Below are 23719 nucleotides of genomic sequence, written 5' to 3'. Positions count from 1 at the left end.
AGCCTTACACATTAGTCACTATTGGCAATATTTAGTATTGTATAGAATTGAGAACATTATTGGTTAGATAATATTATATAACTGACTAATATATTTCACCTATTATGTGTATGTGGTAAACACAAAGTTGAATTTCTGTTGTGAGCCTTATACTTAATTTGGAATTTTTTAGGAATATTTTTTAAGAGCAATGTTTGCACAATTTTAAATGCCATATCTGCTATTTAACTATTTGTTTTAACTATTCATTTAGCTATTATTGCTGTACAAATTTGTGTATGTGTATATGGTAAACACAAAGTTGAATTTCTGTTGTGAGCCTTATACTAAATTTGGAATTTTTTATGAATATTTTTAAGAGCAATGTTTGCACCATTTTAAATGCTATATCCGTTACATAACTATTTGTTTTAACTATTCATTTAGCTATTATTGTTGTATAAATTTGATTGTTTATACATAGATCCATGTTTTTAACTTATTTGTGTACTCAATAAATTGTTTATTGTAATCGTTTGACAATATTGCATTAGGTCCAGACCCAGCCTTCGTATAGTTGGCGCTTTGGTATACCTTATTAGTTTCATCTTTCCATTTTGACAACTAGGTGTCAAATTATCAAAGCCAGAGGTCTTATTTAGTAGGCGCTAGGTGTACTCCACTATCAATATTGAAATCACAGGTTTATTAGTCTCCCACAAGGGATTAACCCAGGCAAGAGCTGTGTCAGAGAGTAACAAGATGAGAAATCCCACCTTAGCTCTGTCAGAGGGAAACGCCTGAGGTAACATCTCAAAGTAAATGCCCACCTGGTTCAAAAACCCTCTGCACTGAATAGGATCACCTCCATATCGCTGAGGTAGAGGTGCAGAACCAGACATGCTCCTGGTAGGCATAGGTGCAGCAGCGGAAACAGGAGCAGCCATAACTTGCTGGAGCTTTTTGTATATATTTTAGATTTGTATAGGTTGAACTCGATGGACTTCGGTCTTTTACTATGTTACTATGTTACTTTGGTCCAAATGTGCAGTGCAAGTCAACAAGGTTTGCAGGGCTAGTGCAAATTGATCCAAGCGGTGATCCTGTACATATATCCTGGAAATGATGGCAGGTAAAGGTGGATTATTAGCACCATCAGGATTTATGGCCTTTGCGTCATGTCAGGGTGCCAGGAATCAGACTGAGACAAGAAGTGCAAAAATAATCACACCTTTATTAATAGCAAAAAATAATAAAAAGTCCACAAGTCAAATAACAAGCCAGGAGTTGAAACCAGAGCTGGTAGTCAGACAAACCGAGTCAGGAGCCAAAGCGAATATTTAGACGAGCCGGAATCAGGAACAAGGAAAACAGCAGAGTCAGGAACAAGCCAGGGATCAGGAACCAGGAAGGACATCAGGCAGCCAGGTAATACACAGGAACTCTCACAAACAGGTCTGAGGCAACGCAAATGCAAAGCATACTGAACAGAGGCCCTTTAAATAATAAGTGATGACATCACAATTCTTAAACTGCATCCTGTCTCACATGGATGATGCACACCAGTCTGGCCATAAAAGGAAGTGCAGGAAATGAACAGCATCCCCCACAATGCACCATAGTCAGCAAGAGAGGTTAGTAAAATGTCTGCCAGCAGCACATGGCAAACAAACAGGGAAAAAACCCTGACACAAATGAACAAAGCAAATATGATGATAAAAGTAAATTAGAAAGTTGTTTAAAATTACATGTCCTATCTGAATTATGAAAGTTAAATTCGGACTTTACTATCAATACATATGTTACAGTTACCTAGACATACCTAGACAAGACTCTGAGGAAGTGTGCATGGTGGCAAAGTAACACGTCAGATCTTACCTGTGTGAATGACCAACAATTGGATGATATGAATATAATCTGTATACAATAAATATTAGACTTTAATTGCAACAAGGATGTTTCTGCAACTTTTTCTTTTTTGATATATTAAAACAAACTAAAATGGAAGAAAACCCCAAAGCTTAGAAATTAAAAATCCTACCCCAAAAAAATCCTAAAATTAAAACCCCAATGTTTTTACTCACCAACTACTCCGGCAGTGCTAATCTTCCTTCTTCATGGCGGCAGTCCTCTTCTTCCATCTTCTGTCTTCCATCTTCAGTCTTCCATCTTTACCTTCTTCTTCCATCTTCTTTTCTTCTTATCTTCTAGTAGACGTCCTCTTCATGCAATGAGCAATGCACACTGAAGTTTGAATGTAAGGTTCCTCCTTATCTAGGGGTGCCCTTGCATTTCTATTGACTGATTTTTTAAATCTTAGTCCAATCATCCAATAGAAAAAGCTTTCATTCTATTGGGTTGATTGGACTAAGAATTCAAAAATCAGCCTATAGAAATGCAAATATATTTGATTATTTTTTTGTAAACTTTATAACTTTATATGTATTTGAATATACACGGATATTAATATATATTAATATATATATATATATATATATATATATATATATATGTATGTTATATTCTAACATATATATATATATATATATATATTTGCATACAGAAGAGAGAGGCGCTCTAACAGGAACGAACAACAGCTCATCAGCTAGTTCTCTGGCGATCTACCACCTGGAGCAGCCTCTTTTTGACCAGTGTGCCCCGAAATACCAGGCAATTCTCCTTTGAACAAGGAACATGACAACCCCAGACGATCGTCTCGGCCTTATATGGGCCTCATCGGTGAGGTGCAGCCACATTCCTCTAAGCAAGCACTGGCCAAGGAGTCCATAACTGGTTGCCCCCATCACCCATAGGGAGACTTCCTCAGGGTCATAATTAATTTGCATACAGAAGAGAGAAGCACTCTAACAGGAACGAACAACAGCTCATCAGCTAGTTCTCTGGCGATCTACCACCTGGAGCAGCCTCTTTTTGACCAGTGTGCCTTTCACATTGGAAAACTATCCTGAAGCATATCAGTCTGATCCCACCAGTTAAGGTCAGTCCAGCCCCGAAATACCAGGCAATTATCCATTGAACAAGGAACATGACAACCCCAGACGATAGTTTCGGCCTTATATGGGCCTCATTGGTGAGGTGCAGCCACATTCCTCTAAGCAAGCACTGGCCAAGGAGTCCATATCTGGTTGCCCCCATCACCCATAGGGAGACTTCCCCAGGGTCATAATTAATTTGCATACAGAAGAGAGAAGCGCTCTAACAGGAACGAACAACAGCTCATCAGCTAGTTCTCTGGCGATCTACCACCTGGAGCAGCCTCTTTTTGACCAGTGTGCCTTTCACATTGGAAAACTATCCTGAAGCATATCAGTCTGATCCCGCCAGTTAAGGTCAGTCCAGCCCCGAAATACCAGGCAATTCTCCTTTGAACAAGGAACATGACAACCCCAGACGATCGTTTCGGCCTTATATGGGCCTCATCGGTGAGGTGGAGCCACATTCCTCTAAGCAAGCACTGGCCAAGGAGTCCATATCTGGCAGGATCAGACTGATATGCTTCAGGATAGTTTTCAGATGTGAAAGGCACACTGGTCTAAAAGAGGCTGCTCCAGGTGGTAAATCGCCAGAGAACTAGCTGATGAGCTGTTGTTCGTTCCTGTTAGAGCGCTTCTCTCTTCTGTATGCAAATTAATTATGACCCAGGGGAAGTCTCCCTATGGGTGTTAGGAGCAACCAGATATGGACTCCTTGGCCAGTGCTTGCTTAGAGGAATGTGGCTGCACCTCACCGATGAGGCCCAATAGGCCGAAACGATTGTCTGGGGTTGTCATGTTCCTTGTTCAAAGGAGAAGTGCCTGGTATTTCGGGGCTGGAATGACCTTAACTGCTGGGATCAGACTGATATGCTTCAGGATAGTTTTCCAATGTGAAAGGCACACTGGTCTAAAAGAGGCTGCTCCAGGTGGTAAATCGCCAGAGGACTAGCTGATGAGCTGTTGTTCGTTCCTGTTAGAGCACTTCTCTCTTCTGTATGCAAATTAATTATGACCCAGGGGAAGTCTCCCTATGGGTGTTAGGGGCAACCAGATATGGACTCCTTGGCCAGTGCTTGCTTAGAGGAATGTGGCTGCACCTCACTGATGAGGCTCAATAGGCCGAAACGATCGTCTGGGGTTGTCATGTTCCTTGTTCAAAGGAGAATTGCCTGGTATTTCGGGGCTGGACTGACCTTAACTGGCGGGATCAGACTGATATGCTTCAGGATAGTTTTCTAATGTGAAAGGCACACTGGTCTAAAATAGGCTGCTCCAGGTGGTAAATCTCCAGAGAACTAGCTGATGAGCTGTTGTTCGTTCCTGTTAGAGCGCTTCTCTCTTCTGTATGCAAATTAATTATGACCCAGGGGAAGTCTCCCTATGGGTGTTAGGGGCAACCAGATATGGACTCCTTGGCCAGTGCTTGCTTAGAGGAATGTGGCTGCATCTCACCGATGAGGCCCAATAAGCCGAAACGATCATCTGGGGTTGTCATGTTCCTTGTTCAAAGGAGAATTGCCTGGTATTTCGGGGCTGGACTGACCTTAACTGGCGGGATCATACTGATATGCTTCAGGATAGTTTTCCAATGTGAAAGGCACACTGGTCAAAAAGAGGCTGCTCCAGGTGGTAGATCGCCAGAGAACTAGCTGATGAGCTGTTGTTCGTTCCTGTTAGAGCGCTTCTCTCTTCTGTATGCAAATTAATTATGACCCTGGGGAAGTCTCCCTATGGGTGATAGGGGCAACCAGATATGGACTCCTTGGCCAGTGCTTGCTTAGAGGAATGTGGCTGCACCTCACCAATGAGGCCCATATAAGGCCGAAACGATCGTCTGGGGTTGTCATGTTCCTTGTTCAAAGGATAATTGCCTGGTATTTTGGGGCTGGACTGACCTTAACTGTCGGGATCAGACTGATATGCTTCAGGATAGTTTTCCAATGTGAAAGGCACACTGGTCTAAAAGAGGTTGCTCCAGGTGGTAAATCGCCAGAGATCTAGCTGATGAGCTGTTATTCGTTCCTGTTAGAGCGCTTCTCTCTTCTGTATGCATATATATATATATATATATATATATATTATATACCTATTTAATAAGAAGAACTTTTTTAATGTGAAGAACGTAGGGATTTCAATTATTTCCATTAAACTCATATATATGTATATATGTGTATGTATAATTCAAAATAAAATGATATATTTTTATTATGAAAGTGTATATATGTGTCTAATATTTTTTTAAATTTCTTTTTATGTTTTTTGTGCCTTACAGTTTACTTCAGGTCTTAAGCCAAAAAAGCCAATAAAAGTGCAGTTTTGGCTTTTGCTCAAGGGAAAACTATAACTTTCAACGTGTACTATGTGTGCAAGTGAGCACGTTCACAATCTCTATGAAAATTGTAGTTTGCTCTTGGGCAAAGACAGATGTGCTACCCCATCTCTGGTTAACCCATTTTACCATGAACTTGTAATATCAAGTTGTGAGCCAATGTTAGTGTGTCAAAGCATTATCACACCACTTGTAATCTGGCCTATATATTGCTACAAATCCTGATTTTAGGGTTATTAAGATGTATCAATAGAAATATACAGTATTATAGGATTATACACACATTTCTTGCCAATACAAAAGTCAAACAACTATCCATCTCTTTTCTGAGATAGATTTAAGTTAAATTTAAACAGGTTTTACTATTTTGACCAAAAACAAGAAAAAAAGAAAAATCTAAATATTTAAATAGTGCTTTCATATGGATGCAAAACATATTTAAGTACAAAGTTCCTTTAGGTGCCCAGTAACTTACTGTTTTAAGTTTAGGATTCCAAAAGATTGCACTGTCATTTACAATAAGTTGTCTGCCCACAGGAGCTAAGGAGTTAAAGCTTCCAACTTGATAAGGGGTCAGTTCACTTGGGATTTCAGATGGGATCCAGTTTATTATGTCATAGTGACCTTGTACATCTCCATTATCAGTAAAGTAAATATCCATATTAGATGCTGTTTTAAAATGAGCCTTCCTCAGGTATTCATTAATCTATAAAACAGACACAAGTAAGATAAAGACACAATATAATATTATGATAATGTGAAATTAATAAATAAAATAGTGGTTTAGAAGCAGGTAAATAAAGTACAGATACACTAACACCAATACAATTATACCAATTCATACATGTAAGCACAATTCTGAAATAGATGAAAAGAAAGTGACAAACATTAATAAATAAAGCACAGAGGAGAACATGATTAAAAACAACTTGGAAAATATATGTACCCCCTAGGCAAAATCAAGTGTCCTACATTCTCAAATCCCGTATATGATTAGATTGTTGCACTAAACAATGTGGGCGTGTAATATTTTATACTTGTGCAGGTGTCTTTTCTGGAATTGCTATTAAAAAATATGCAGACAATATTCTTCATCTAAAAAGAAAGAGGAACAGAGGCGCCATACATGGCCTAGTAACGTCAGGGCACCAACACACACAGAACCAACAGGATAAAATATACTCACAAGTGAGGCTCACCCAAATAGTGCTATTGTAGCAGACTGGAACTATAGCAGTGGTCCAGCTCACTGATCACTGCCAGCCAGGACCCCAAGTCCAAATGATCCTTGAGAGGGCCTATTGGTTAGAGCCTGAAAGAACAAGAAAAAGGCACAAGCATAGCCCAGTAATGTTTTGGCAACGGAGAAAGAGAGTTTTAAAAGTTGCACTTACAAGAGGCAAAGCACCGCCAGGTGCAGTATCAGCATTACTGGGATTTCTCAGCTGACTGTTATAGGAAAGGCATTTCGCTAGACATTCTCTGTGTATATATAGCATAGATCTTTGGTGACACAGGGTATCCACTTTTAGGGCCCATAGAGGGAGCATGTATTATCTTGCACTAAAGTTTTTCAAATGTATATATACCATTATGTTTTTTATTGGATTTTAAATGTATGAAAAATCAACTTGCGCATATTGTGATATGAATTTGTATAGGTATTGTATAGAGATGTATTACAATTGTCAATGTTTTTAATGCCATTTGTGATCAATTTGTATTACTACTGTCAATGCCCATAATACCATCTGTGAGGGCTTTGTATACAGAGGTTGCCATATTAACCAATTACCAATAGGGTTAAACAGGTGTTAACACTCAAATTGCTAATTGATTGCCCTATCAGAATCAAACCCTTTTTTTCTTATCCCCTTTATATAGCAAGTATTTTTAACATTGTTTTATAGCCTGAAGAAACAGCCCTGTGGTGGCTGAGAAACGCGTTGCATGTTTTAATAAAGTATCTTAAATATACACTTGCTACCATCTCTCTGTCTTGCTCTTGTAGGGGCAGATTATCTCTTTTTGCTGAATCTTTTCTTTCAAGTTGGGACTACCCTTATCCTGTTGGTTGGATTCCACAGTCCACTGGGCGGCTGAGAGGTCTCAGTAATGCTGACACTGCACCTAGAGTGCTTTGCCTCTTGTAAGTGCAACTTTTAAAACTCTCTTTCTCCGTTGCCAAAACGTTACTGGGCTATGCTTGTGCCTTTTTCTTGTCCTTCCAGGCTCTAACCAATAGGCCCTCTCAAGGATCTTCTGTTCTTGGGGTCCTTGCTGGTGGTGATCAGTGAGCTGGACCACTGCTATAGTTCCAGTCTGCTACAATAGCACCATTTGGGTGCGGCTCACTTGTGAGTATATTTTATCCTGTTGGTTCTGTGTGTGTTGGTGCCCTGACGTTACTAGGCCATGTATGGCGCCTCTGTTCCTCTTTCTTCTTAAATCCCGATACATCAGGATGACCGTCCTATGTCAGAGAGCTGCCTCCTTTTTACTGGATTGTTGTTATGGACATTTTGTGATATTTGCATATACCCATGTGCTAGCATCCACCTATTTGGATTGGGTAATTTTCTGATTGATTGTATTATTTATTTGTAGTTTGTTCTATATTTGCACTTTATTTCCAGTTATTTGTTAGCGCCCCCTATGAGTGTGGTGTATATATTGTATACACCACTCTCTAATATTTCTGTTAATATTCTTCATCTGTTTGCTGGAGAATGCACACACAGAAAGCATATCTACATGTGTTTTATGGTGATGATTCTTAATCAGAGCACTTAACAAAAATAACGTAAATATAGTATATTTTTTGCAGGCATAAAATATATTTTTCCCTAAAAACATGAACAAACTTTCATACGTATCCACATGTGTAAATTATGTTCCAGTTTGTTGTATTTCTTTAAAATAAGCCTACACATTCGCTTATCATACTATATATAATATCTAACCAAAAAATATGAAAGAAAGCTCCAGTTTGAAGATTGACTTTACTAAATTATATTTAAAATACAACCTTTTTGTTCAATATCATATGGATTTTCACAACTTTTTTTAATAAAATGTACCTATTTAATTATTAGATAAAACATTTGTGCTGATTAATTATTATTATTATTTTTTGTTAATTTACATGTTTTATTTTTATTTTGCACAATAAAACAAATTTGAGCTATAAATAACAAAAATATAGGAGATAAAGGGGGGTAGTTATCAAGCCGTCAACCTCAAATACGCTGGAATTTCGCAGCGTATTTGTGGCGAGGCTGATTCGCCTTAGTTATCAAAGGCTAGAGACCGGCAAAACTAGAATTTTGTGACGTAAACTTCGATCCGCCGTGCGGCACAATCTGACTACTTTTGCTAGTTATCAAAAAACTAGCAGGTACGCTCGGCACTTTTACGGCCCAGCGTACCTGGTTTTCAAACCGCCACCCTGGAGGCGGCGGATCCCATAGGAATCAATGGGAGTCTGACCATAGCGAAAGTACAAGTTCGCTGCTGCCAGACATCCCATTGATTTCTATAAGAGCTGTCTACACCTAACACCCTAACATGTACCCCAAGTCTAAACACCCCTAAGTAGTCCCCCCCTACACTGCCGCAACTAAATAAAGTTATTACCCCCTAAACCGCCGCTCCCGGAGCCCACCGCAAGCTATTCTATACATATTAACCCTAAACCTCCGCTCCCTGACCCCGCCGCAAGCTACTCTATACCTATTAATCCCTAAACCGCCGCTCCCGGAGCCCACCGCCACCTACATGATACCTAGTAACCCCTTATCCTGCCCCCCCTATAATAAAGTTATTAACCCCTATCCTGCCAATCCCGCACCTAGCCGCAAATAAATAAATAGTTTAACCCCTAAACCGCCGCTCCCTGACCCTGCCGCAACCTATATTAAATTTATTAACCCCTAATCTGCACCCCTACACCGTCGCCACCTATAATACATTTATTAACCCCTATCCTGCCCCCCCTACACCGTCGCCACCTATAATACATTTATTAACCCCTATCCTGCCCCCCACTACACCGCCCCCACTGTAATAAATTTATTAACCCCTAAACCTAAGTCTAACACTAACCCTAACACCCCCCTAACTTAAATATTAATTAAATAAATCTAAATCATATTTCTATTATGAACTACATTAATCCTATTTAAAACTAAATACTTACCTTTAAAATAAACCCTAATATAGCTACAATATAAATAATAATAATATTGTAGCTATCTTAGGATTTATTTTTATTTTACAGGTACCTTTCAATTTATTTTAACTAGGTACAATAGCTATTAAATAGTTATTAACTATTTAATAGCTACCTAGCTAAAATAAAGAGAAATTTACCTGTAAAATAAAAACTAACCTAAGTTACAATTACACCTAACACTACACTATACTTAAATAAATTATTCCTGTTTAAAACTAAATACTTACCTGTAAAATAAACCCTAAGATAGCTACAATATAATTAATAATTACATTGTAGCTATCTTAGGATTTATATTTATTTTACAGGTAACTTTGTATTTATTTTAGCTAGTTAGAATAGTTATTAAATAGTTATTAACTATTTAATAACTACCTAGCTAAAAGAAATACAAAATTACCTGTAAAATAAATCCTAACCTAAGTTACAATTAAACCTAACACTACACTATCATTAAATAAATTAAATAAACTACCTACAAATAACTACAATTAAATACAATTACATAAACTAACTAAAGTACAAAAAATAAAAAAGCTAAGTTACAAAAAATAAAAAAAATAAGTTACAAACATTTAAAAAAATATTACAACAATTTTAAGCTACTTACACCTAATCTAAGCCCCCTAATAAAATAACAAACCCCCCCAAAATAAAAAAATGCCCTACCCTATTCTACATTAAAAAAGTTCAAAGCTCTTTTACCTTACCAGCCCTTAAAAGGGCCATTTGTAGGGCATGCCCCAAAGAGTTCAGCTCTTTTGCCTGTAAAAGAAAAATACAACCCCTCCCAACATTAAAACCCACCACCCACATACCCCTAATCTAACCCAAACCCCCCTTAAAATAACCTAACACTAATCCCCTGAAGATCATCCTACCTTTAGTCGTCTTCACTCAGCCGAGTCACCGATGGAACTGAAGAGGACATCCGGACCAGCAGAAGTGATCATCCAAGGGGCGCTGAAGAAATCTTCCATCCGATGAAGTGATCCTCCAAGCGGCGCTGAAGAAATCTTCCATCCGGGCGAGGTCATCTTCCAAGAGGCGCTGAAGAAGTCTTCTATCCGGGCGAGGTCATCTTCGAAGCCGGGTCTTGAATCTTCATCCCGCCGACGCGGAACATCCTTCTTTCCCGACGGACTACCGACGAATGAAGGCTCCTTTAAGGGACGTCATCCAAGATGGCGTCCCTTCAATTCCGATTGGCTGATAGGATTCTATCAGCCAATCGGAATTAAGGTAGGAAAATTCTGATTGGCTGATGGAATCAGCCAATCAGATTCAAGTTCAATCCGATTGGCTGATCCAATCAGCCAATCAGATTGAGTTCGCATTCTATTATGTATATACACATAATAACACATAACTATATATGTATATACTAAATTTGAGAGACCCCCAAGCGCCTACCAGAGGAGGCAAAGGGATTTGAGGTGATGGAAAAATGTAGACTGCAAAATCTTAATTTATAAAATCTTAATTTATAAAATCTTATTTAATTTACACATATTGCATTAAAACAAATAGGTACAATTCATGGATCCATGAAGAAAAAATGTTATACAATGAAAATGGTATACAATAAATGTCCAATGACAATATGTAAAAATGTAATAAAAACTGTAATAAAAACAGTAATAAAAACAATGGGTTATCACATGAATCACAGGCTCCAAAAAAAAGTCCAAATATGTAAATGTTCCAATGGTGTGGGGTCAGGGACCCGAAAGGAAATTTAGGAAAAATGTCTTCAAAATAAACTCCTGTGCGGTGGTGTCAAAAATAAACACAAATATAAACACAAATTAATTTGGTGATCAAAAAGGTGGTCAGTGCAACAATAAAGATTGCTGTAAAAAACTGGTGATGATGACAAAAAGGAAAAAAAGGAAAAAAAAAATGTGTAAAAAAGTGTTAATCAATAAAAATATATGTTAATCCCCAAAAAATTGTAAAAAAACAGTAAAAAACAGTTGTCACCCAGATAGTACTCAACGGATCTCCAGAAGCGTTGCTGTGTTCAAATATGTGAGGGATGAAGAGGTGTGGGGCCCACCAAAATGGACCTGATGATCAAATGTCTATGTAAACCAAACAAGGAGAAATGGTATCCACCTAAAAATGTGAAAAAACAAATATAGTGCAGATAACTCCAGATTAGTAGTACATAAATGGAATAGATCTTACCAAAAATCAGTCGATGCGTTTCGGCCTTAATCTAGGCCTTTATCAAGACCCTTTAACCCATTGTTTTTATTACTGTTTTTATTACAGTTTTGATTACATTTTTACATATTGTCATTGGACATTTATTGTATACCATTTTCTTTGTATAACATTTTTTCTTCATGGATCCATGGATTGTACCTATTTGTTTTAATGCAATATGTGTAAATTAAATAAGATTTTATAAATTAAGATTTTATAAATTAAGATTTTACATTCTACATTTTTCCATCACCTCATATCCCTTTGCCTCCTCTGGTAGGTGCTTGGGGGTCTCTCAAATTTAGTCGATTCCTATTGGTGGTTACTAGGTATCAACCCCCCTCAAGCCTATAGGGAATAGAGTAGGCGCTAGTCCATATCTTCACACTTATATATGTATATACACATAGTAACACATAAATATATATGTATATACACATAGTAACACATAAATATATCTGTATATACACATAGTAACACATAAATATATATGTATATACACATAGTAACACATAAATATATATGTATATACAAATAGTAACACATAAATATATAAGTATATACACATAGTAACACATAAATATATATGTATATACACATAGTAACACATACATATATATGTATATACAAATAGTAACACATAAATATATCTGTATATACACATAGTAACACATAAATATATATGTATATACACATAGTAACACATAAATATATATGTATATACAAATAGTAACACATAAATATATATGTATATACAAATAGTAACACATAAATATATATGTATATACACATAGTAACACATAAATATATATGTATATATAAATAGTAACACATAAATATATATGTATATACACATATTAACACATAAATATATATGTATATACACATAGTAACACATAAATATATATATATATATATATATATATACACATAGTAACACATAAATATATATGTATATACACATATTAACACATAAATATATATGTATATACACATAGTAACACATAAATATATATGTATATATATATATATATATATATATATATACAAATAGTAACACATAAATATATATGTATATACAAATAGTAACACATAAATATATATGTATATACACATATTAACACATAAATATATATGTATATAAATATATATGTATATACACATAGTAACATATATATATATATATATATATATATATATATATATATATATATATATATATATATGTATATACACATAATAACACAAAAATATATATGTATATACACATACTAACACATAAATATATATGTATATAAACATAGTAACACAAATATATATGTATATACACATAGTAACACATAAATATATATATGTATATACACATTAACACATAAATATATATGTATATAAACATAGTAACGCATACATATATATGTATATACACATAGTAACAGATAAATATATATATATGTATATACACATATTAACACATAAAAATATATGTATATACACATAGTAACACATATATATATATATATATATATATATATATATATATATATACACATAGTAACACATAAATATAACACATAAATATATATGTATATACACATAATAACACATAAATATATATGTATATACACATACTAACACATAAGTATATATGTATGTACACATTAACACATAAATATATATGTATATACACATAGTAACACATAAATATATATGTATATATACATAGTAACACATAAATATATATGTATATACACACAGTAACACATAAATATATATATGTATATACACATACTAAAACATAAATATATATGTATATAAACATAGTAACACATAAATATATATATATGTATATACACATATTAACACATAAATATATATGTATATACACATATTAAAACATAAATATATCTGTATATACACTTATTAACACATAAATATATATGTATATACACATATTAACACATAAATATATATGTATATACATATATTAACAGATAAATATATCTGTATATACACTTATTAACACATAAATATGTATGTATATACACATAATAACACATAAATATATCTGTATATACACATATTAACACATAAATATATATGTATATACACATAATAACACATAAATATATATGTATATACACATATAATTTTCAAAGAACAAGAGAGCACCAACGCCGTTAAGTAAAACAAAAATTCTTTATTCCATAAAGTTAAAAACGTTACAGGACAGCAGTACCCTGTAATTAGTTAGATCAAGTGCAGAAAAATTGGCTTACGCGTTTCAGCATATAGCCGTAGTCATAGCCTGTCATTTTGTGATACACTTCGGTTTAAAAAGTACTGCCTAAAATGTTATTGGTTATGCAAACTCCACCTCTAACTAATTAGCCAATGCCAGGCTTGGATTTTTGTTGTTAGTGTTCAGCACAATAATTGATTGCGAAAACATATGTACACAATAATCCCTATTCACAGGGCATGTGTGCTGACAAATAACAAAACAAAACTCAATAAGAAAAATACATTGCGGACACTAGTGAATGATGTTTTCTAGATACATTATATGTCCTATTACCCTCCGTTAAGCTATGTTGCTATTTAAGTGAGTAAGTTAGTATGACTCTCTATAACATATTCCCTAGTTACTCTTAATCCTTATTGGAGTGTAGCAACCAATAAATAAAGTAATAGGTTGCTTGATACAATATACAAAATACTCGATTAATAAGGATAGGTACAGTGTAACATTGTAAACTATTAGATTACTTTGTTTTAATGTTTATGGGAAATTGTTGTTAGTAAGATATGGAACAGATTAGGATGTTATAATTCTCAGAAAATATCTGAGTATGATGGGAAAGGGGTGATTCTATGTTATCAATTTGTTTGACTAGAGAGAGATTATTATTGTATTAGTGTAAGTATAAAGGACCTTAAAGGAATGGAATACTGTCTCCTTTCTGGTTCAAACTTTAAAAATAATAATAATAATTGACACAGGTACCAAATTATTCCCAGTAGTTTATCAAGTTGTATTTGGAGTTCAGACCCTCTGGATGTCGTGTTCTGAGTCTGAACATCCAAAATGCTTCTCTTTTAGCCAACAATTTCTCAATATTACCTCCTCTTTTGGGAAGTTTCACTTTTTCTATTGCACACCATCGCAAGGTGTGTATAGATCACTTGTGTCTGTTTTTAAAGTGACATACCAATGGAGTGCTAGACTTTCCTCTTGTATTAGTTGATAGATGTTCCCTTATTCAGGATTTTATGTCTCTAGAGGTGAGACCTATATATTGCATTCCACATTCTATGCAATATAGTAGATATACAACCTCTGTAGACATACAGTTCATACATGACTTTATCTTAAAAGTTTCTCCAGTCACATTGGAGGAGAAAGTTTTTGTTCTGGTAAGATGTTCACATGGTTTACATTTATTATGTCCACAGGGGTACATACCATTATTAGTTAACCATGAAGAAGATCTGGCAGTCTCAGTTTTAAGCATTGTTGGGGACAGTAGTGATCCCAATGTTGGACATTTTTTGGAGCTGCATCTAACACCTGTTTTAACAACTTCCACCAGTTTTTCATCAGCTTCCAAAATATGAAAGTGTTTCTTAATAATATTTACAATCTCAGAATATTGATTGCTGTAATTGGTGGTAAAGTTGACCCCCTTAAACATTTCTTTGTCTGTGCCTTTTTCAGTTAGTAGGGATGACCTATTTATTTTGTCTACTTCTTTTTTAGCTTTTCTGATTACCATATTGGAATACCCCCTCTCTTTGAGTCTGTTTTCCAAAGCCATTGCTTCCTGTGAGAAATCACTCTCAAGAGTGCAATTCCTCTTCAGGCGAATAAATTCACCTTTAGCTACTGCATGAGCTGTATGCTTCGGGTGACAACTTTTCCCATGAAGCAATGAGTTGCCTGCTATTGCTTTTCTGTAGATCTTAGTAACAACTTGTTTATCATGAATGCCTTTAAGAGTTACATCTAGATAGTTAATCTCATCAAGTTTAGTTTCAAAAGTAAATTTTAAACCTATTTGATTCTCATTCAATTTGTTGACAAATTTTGCCACATCCCCTGCCTCCCCTTTCCATATAAAGAGGAAGTCATCAATGTATCTTACATACAAGAGGATGTCCTTTTTGTATTCATTCCCATCTCCAAAGATGTGGAACTGCTCCCACCAACCTAAAAATAGGTTGGCATATGAGGGGGCAAATTTGGCCCCCATAGCAGTTCCACACCTTTGGAGATAGAAAATATCCTGAAACTGGAAAAAGTTGTGAGAAAGTAAAAACCGTGTAACTCTGATGATATATTTCTGAAAATCCAGTGAGAATTCTGTGTAATATTTCAAGAAAAATTCTATTGCTCTTATGCCATCATCATGGGGTATTGAGGAGTATAACGCCACTGCATCAACAGTGACCCAACAATAGTTCTTACTCCATTTTGTATCTTTCATTATATTCAATACAGATTTGGTATCCCTGATATAAGAGGGTAGAGTCTTTACTAGTGGATTTAAGATAGAATCTAGCCATTTTGAGAGATTTTCAAAAATGGACCCAATTCCACTTACTATTGGACGTCCCTGGACGTTGTCCAGAGACTTGTGCACCTTTGGAAGGTGGTGGAACTGGGGTATTTTAGGATGTTCTACATACAGACATAATGCTGTCTCATTATCAATACACCCCAGCTCTACACCATCGTCCAATAGTTGACCAAGTTCCTCTGCAAAATGTTTAGTGGGATCCTTTCGTAGAACAGAATAATTGGCCCTGTTGTTCAATTGTCTCATTGCCTCATCTATATACATAGATTTATCCATTACCACCACTGTGCCACCCTTATCTGCATTTTTGATGATTATATTACCATCTTGTTGCAGTGTCTTTATAGCCATTCTCTCTTTAAGAGAGATATTGTGTTTGGGTGCACTGTTATTAGTTTTCAAATTGATGAGATCTCTTTCTATTCTTGAATGAAAGGTTTCAATTATGTCCCCCCTTGACTGAATGGGATAAAATTTGGATTTAGATTTCATATGTATTCCCCTTGTGATGTTACCTTCATCATTGGTTGTCTCCATTCTTAGTTCATCTAGAGCTGTTACATACACATATAACACATAAATATATATGTATATAAACATAATAACACATAAATATATCTGTATATACACATAATATATATGTATATACACATAGTAACACATAAATATATATGTATATACACATAATAACACATAAATATATATGTATATACACATAGTAACACATAAATATTTATGTATATGCACATAGTAATACATAAATATATCTGTATATACACATAATATATAAGTATATACACATAGTAACACATAAATATATATGTATATACACATAGTAACACATAAATATATATGTATATGCTTTTTTACATATATACTGTATGTTTGTGTTAATATATGTATATACACATCGTAACACATAAATATATATGTATATATACATACTAACACATAAATATATATGTATATACACATAGTAACACATAAATATATCTGTATATACACATAGTAACACATAAATATATATGTATATACACATAATAACACATACATATATGTATATACACATATTAACACATAAATATATCTGTATATACACTTATTAACACATAAATATATATGTATATACACATAGTAACATATAAATATATCTGTATATACACATATTAACACATAAATATATACGCATATACACATATAAACACATAAATATATATGTATATACACATATTAACACATAAATATATATGTATATACACATATTAACACATAAATATATATGTATATACACATAATAACACATAAATATATCTGTATATACACATAATATATATGTATATACACATAGTAACACATATTATATATATATATATATATATATATATATATATATATATATATATATATATATATATATATATATATATATATGTATGTATATACACATAATAACACATAAATATATCTGTATATATACATATATTAAAACATAAATATTTATGTATATACACATAGTAACACATAAATATATCTGTATATACACATAATAACACATTAATATATCTGTATATACACATAATATATAAGTATATACACAAAGTAACACATAAATATATATATATGTATATACACATAGTAACACATAAATATATATGTATATGCTTTTTTACATATATACTGTAAATTTGTGTTAATATATGTATATACACATAGTAACACATAAATATATATGTATATATACATACTAACACATAAATATATATGTATATACACATAGTAACACATAAATATATATGTATATACACATACTAACACATAAATATATCTGTATATACACATAGTAACACATAAATATAGATGTATATACACATAGTAACACATAAATATATATGTATATGCTTTTTTACATATATACTGTATGTTTGTGTTAATATATGTATATACACATCGTAACACATAAATATATATGTATATATACATCGTAACACATAAATATATATGTATATACACATAGTAACACATAAATATATCTGTATATACACATAGTAACACATACATATATATGTATATACACATAATAACACATACATATATGTATATACACATATTAACACATAAATATATATGTATATACACATAATAACACATAAATATATCTGTATATACACATAATATATATGTATATACACATAGTAACACATAAATATATATGTATATACACATAGTAACACATAAATATATCTGTATATACACATAACACATAAATATATCTGTATATACACATAATATATAAGTATATACACAAAGTAACACATAAATATATATGTGTATATACACATAGTAACACATAAATATATATGTATATGCTTTTTTACATATATACTGTATGTTTGTGTTAATATATGTATATACACATAGTAACACATAAATATATATGTATATATACATACTAACACATAAATATATATGTATATACACATAGTAACACATAAATATATATGTATATACACATACTAACACATAAATATATCTGTATATACACATAGTAACACATAAATATATATGTATATACACATAGTAACACATAAATATATATGTATATGCTTTTTTACATATATACTGTATGTTTGTGTTAATATATGTATATACACAATTTATATACACATACTAACACATAAATATATCTGTATATACACATAGTAACACATAAATATATATGTATATACACATAGTAACACAGAAATATATATGTATATGCTTTTTTACATATATACTGTATGTTTGTGTTAATATATGTATATACACATAGTAACACATAAATATATATGTATATATATACATACTAACACATAAATATATATGTATATACACATATTAACACATAAATATATATGTATATACACATATTAACACATAAATATATATGTATATACACATAATAACACATAAATATATATGTATATACAAATATTAACACATAAATATATATGTATATACACATAATAACACATAAATATATCTGTATATACACATAATATATATGTATATACACATAGTAACACATAAATATATATATGTATATACACCTAATAACACATAAATATATCTGTATATACACATATATTAACACATAAATATTTATGTATATACACATAGTAACACATAAATATATATGTATATGCTTTTTACATATATACTGTATGTTTGTGTTAATATATGTATATACACATAGTAACACATAAATATATATGTATATATACATACTAACACATAAATATATATGTATATACACATAGTAACACATAAATATATCTGTATATACACATAGTAACACATAAATATATCTGTATATACACATAGTAACACATAAATATATATGTATATACACATACTAACACATAAATAGATATGTATATACACATAATAACACATAAATATATATGTATATACACATACTAACACATAAATATATCTGTATATACACATAGTAACACATAAATATATCTGTATATACACATAGTAACACATACATATAAATGTATATACACATATTAACACATAACTATATCAGTATATACACATATTAACACATAAATATATCTGTATATACACATATTAACACATAAATATATCTGTATATACACATAGTAACACATAAATATATCTGTATATACACATATTAACAAATAAATATACCTGTATATACACATAGTAACACATAAATATATCTGTATATACACATAGTAACACATAAATATATCTGTATATACACATATTAACAAATAAATATATCTGTATATACACATAGTAACACATAACTATATATGTATATACACATAATAACACATAAATATATATGTATATACACATAGTAACACATAAATATATCTGTATATACACATATTAACACATAAATATATCTGTATATACACATAGTAACACATAAATATATATGTATATACACATATTAACACATAAATATATATGTATATACACATATTAACACATAAATATATATGTATATACACATAGTAACACATAAATATATATGTATATACACATACTAACAAATAATTATATATGTATATACACATAGTAACACATAAATATATATGTATATACACATTAACACATAAATATATATGTATATACACATATTAACACATAAATATATATGTATATACACATAATAACACATAAATATATATGTATATACACATAGTAACACATAAATATAGATGTATATACACATAGTAACACATAAATATATATGTATATACACATAGTTACACATAAATATATCTGTATATACACATACTAACACATAAATATATATGTATATACACATAGTAACACATAAATATACAGGTATATACACATACTAACACATAAATATATATGTATATACACATAGTAACACATAAATATATAGGTATATACACATACTAACACATAAATATATATGTATATGCTTTTTTACATATATACTGTATGTTTGTGTTAATATATGTATATACACATAGTAACACATACATATATATGTATATACAAATAATAACACATAAATATATATGTATATACACATAGTAACACATACATATATATGTATATGCTTTTTAACATATATACTGTATGTTTGTGTTAATATATGTATATACACATAGTAACACATAAATATATATGTATATACACATATTAACACATAAATATATATGTATATACACATAGTAACACATAAATATATATGTATATGCTTTTTTACATATATACTGTATGTTTGTGTTAATATATGTATATACACATATTAACACATAAATATATATGTATATACACATAGTAACACATAAATATATATGTATATACACATAATAACACATAAATATATATGTATATACACATAGTAACACATAAATATTTATGTATATACACATAGTAATACATAAATATATCTGTATATATACATAATATATAAGTATATACACATAGTAACACATAAATATATATGTATATACACATAGTAACACATAAATATATATGTATATGCTTTTTTACATATATACTGTATGTTTGTGTTAATATATGTATATACACATCGTAACACATAAATATATATGTATATATACATACTAACACATAAATATATATGTATATACACATAGTAACACATAAATATATCTTTATATACACATAGTAACACATAAATATATATGTATATACACATAATAACACATACATATATGTATATACACATATTAACACATAAATATATCTGTATATACACTTATTAACACATAAATATATATGTATATACACATAGTAACATATAAATATATCTGTATATACACATATTAACACATAAATATATACGCATATACACATATAAACACATAAATATATATGTATATACACATATTAACACATAAATATATATGTATATACACATATTAACACATAAATATATATGTATATACACATAATAACACATAAATATATCTGTATATACACATAATATATATGTATATACACATAGTAACACACACATATATATATATATATATATATATATATATATATATATATATATATATATATATATATGTATATACACATAATAACACATAAATATATCTGTATATATACATATATTAAAACATAAATATTTATGTGTATACACATAGTAACACATAAATATATCTGTATATACACATAATAACACATTAATATATCTGTATATACACATAATATATAAGTATATACACAAAGTAACACATACATATATATATATATATATATATACACATAGTAACACATAAATATATATGTATATGCTTTTTTACATATATACTGTAAATTTGTGTTAATATATGTATATACACATAGTAACACATAAATATATATGTATATATACATACTAACACATAAATATATATGTATATACACATAGTAACACATAAATATATATGTATATACACATACTAACACATAAATATATCTGTATATACACATAGTAACACATAAATATAGATGTATATACACATAGTAACACATAAATATATATGTATATGCTTTTTTACATATATACTGTATGTTTGTGTTAATATATGTATATACACATAGTAGCACATACATTTATCTGTATATACACATATTAACACATAAATATATATGTATATACACATATTAACACATAAATATATATGTATATACACATACTAACACATAAATATATCTGTATATACACATAGTAACACATAAATATATATGTATATACACATAGTAACACATAAATATATATGTATATGCTTTTTTACATATATAATGTATGTTTGTGTTAATATATGTATATACACATCGTAACACATAAATATATATGTATATATACATCGTAACACATAAATATATATGTATATACACATAGTATCTGTATATACACATAGTAACACATACATATATATGTATATACACATAATAACACATACATATATGTATATACACATATTAACACATAAATATATATGTATATACACATAATAACACATAAATATATCTGTATATACACATAATATATATGTATATACACATAGTAACACATAAATATATATGTATATACACATAGTAACACATAAATATATCTGTATATACACATAATAACACATAAATATATCTGTATATACACATAATATATAAGTATATACACAAAGTAACACATAAATATATATGTGTATATACACATAGTAACACATAAATATATATGTATATGCTTTTTTACATATATACTGTATGTTTGTGTTAATATATGTATATACACATAGTAACACATAAATATATATGTATATATACATACTAACACATAAATATATATGTATATACACATAGTAACACATAAATATATATGTATATACACATACTAACACATAAATATATCTGTATATACACATAGTAACACATAAATATATATGTATATACACATAGTAACACATAAATATATATGTATATGCTTTTTTACATATATACTGTATGTTTGTGTTAATATATGTATATACACAATGTATATACACATACTAACACATAAATATATCTGTATATACACATAGTAACACATAAATATATATGTATATGCTTTTTTACATATATACTGTATGTTTGTGTTAATATATGTATATACACATAGTAGCACATACATTTATCTGTATATACACATATTAACACATAAATATATATGTATATACACATATTAACACATAAATATATATGTATATACACATACTAACACATAAATATATCTGTATATACACATAGTAACACATAAATATATATGTATATACACATAGTAACACATAAATATATATGTATATGCTTTTTTACATATATAATGTATGTTTGTGTTAATATA

At 30.5% G+C, this 23719-nt stretch overlaps 1 protein-coding gene across 1 annotated transcript in view; it reads right to left on the bottom strand.

The window, feature by feature from the left end:
- LOC128652713 (vomeronasal type-2 receptor 26-like) overlaps positions 1 to 23719 on the bottom strand; it is a 228652-nt gene that overhangs the window by 42497 nt on the left and 162436 nt on the right. The window contains exon 4 of the mRNA XM_053705645.1: positions 5780 to 6010. Within this exon, the coding sequence (XP_053561620.1) occupies positions 5780 to 6010 (231 nt within the window). The remainder of the gene's footprint in view (positions 1 to 5779; positions 6011 to 23719) is intronic.

Source organism: Bombina bombina, chromosome 3 (genome assembly GCF_027579735.1).
Source record: "Bombina bombina isolate aBomBom1 chromosome 3, aBomBom1.pri, whole genome shotgun sequence".
Classification (NCBI taxonomy): domain Eukaryota; kingdom Metazoa; phylum Chordata; class Amphibia; order Anura; family Bombinatoridae; genus Bombina; species Bombina bombina.
The sequence above is the reverse complement of the archived record's forward strand: the minus strand, read 5'-3'. Positions and strand labels throughout refer to the sequence as shown.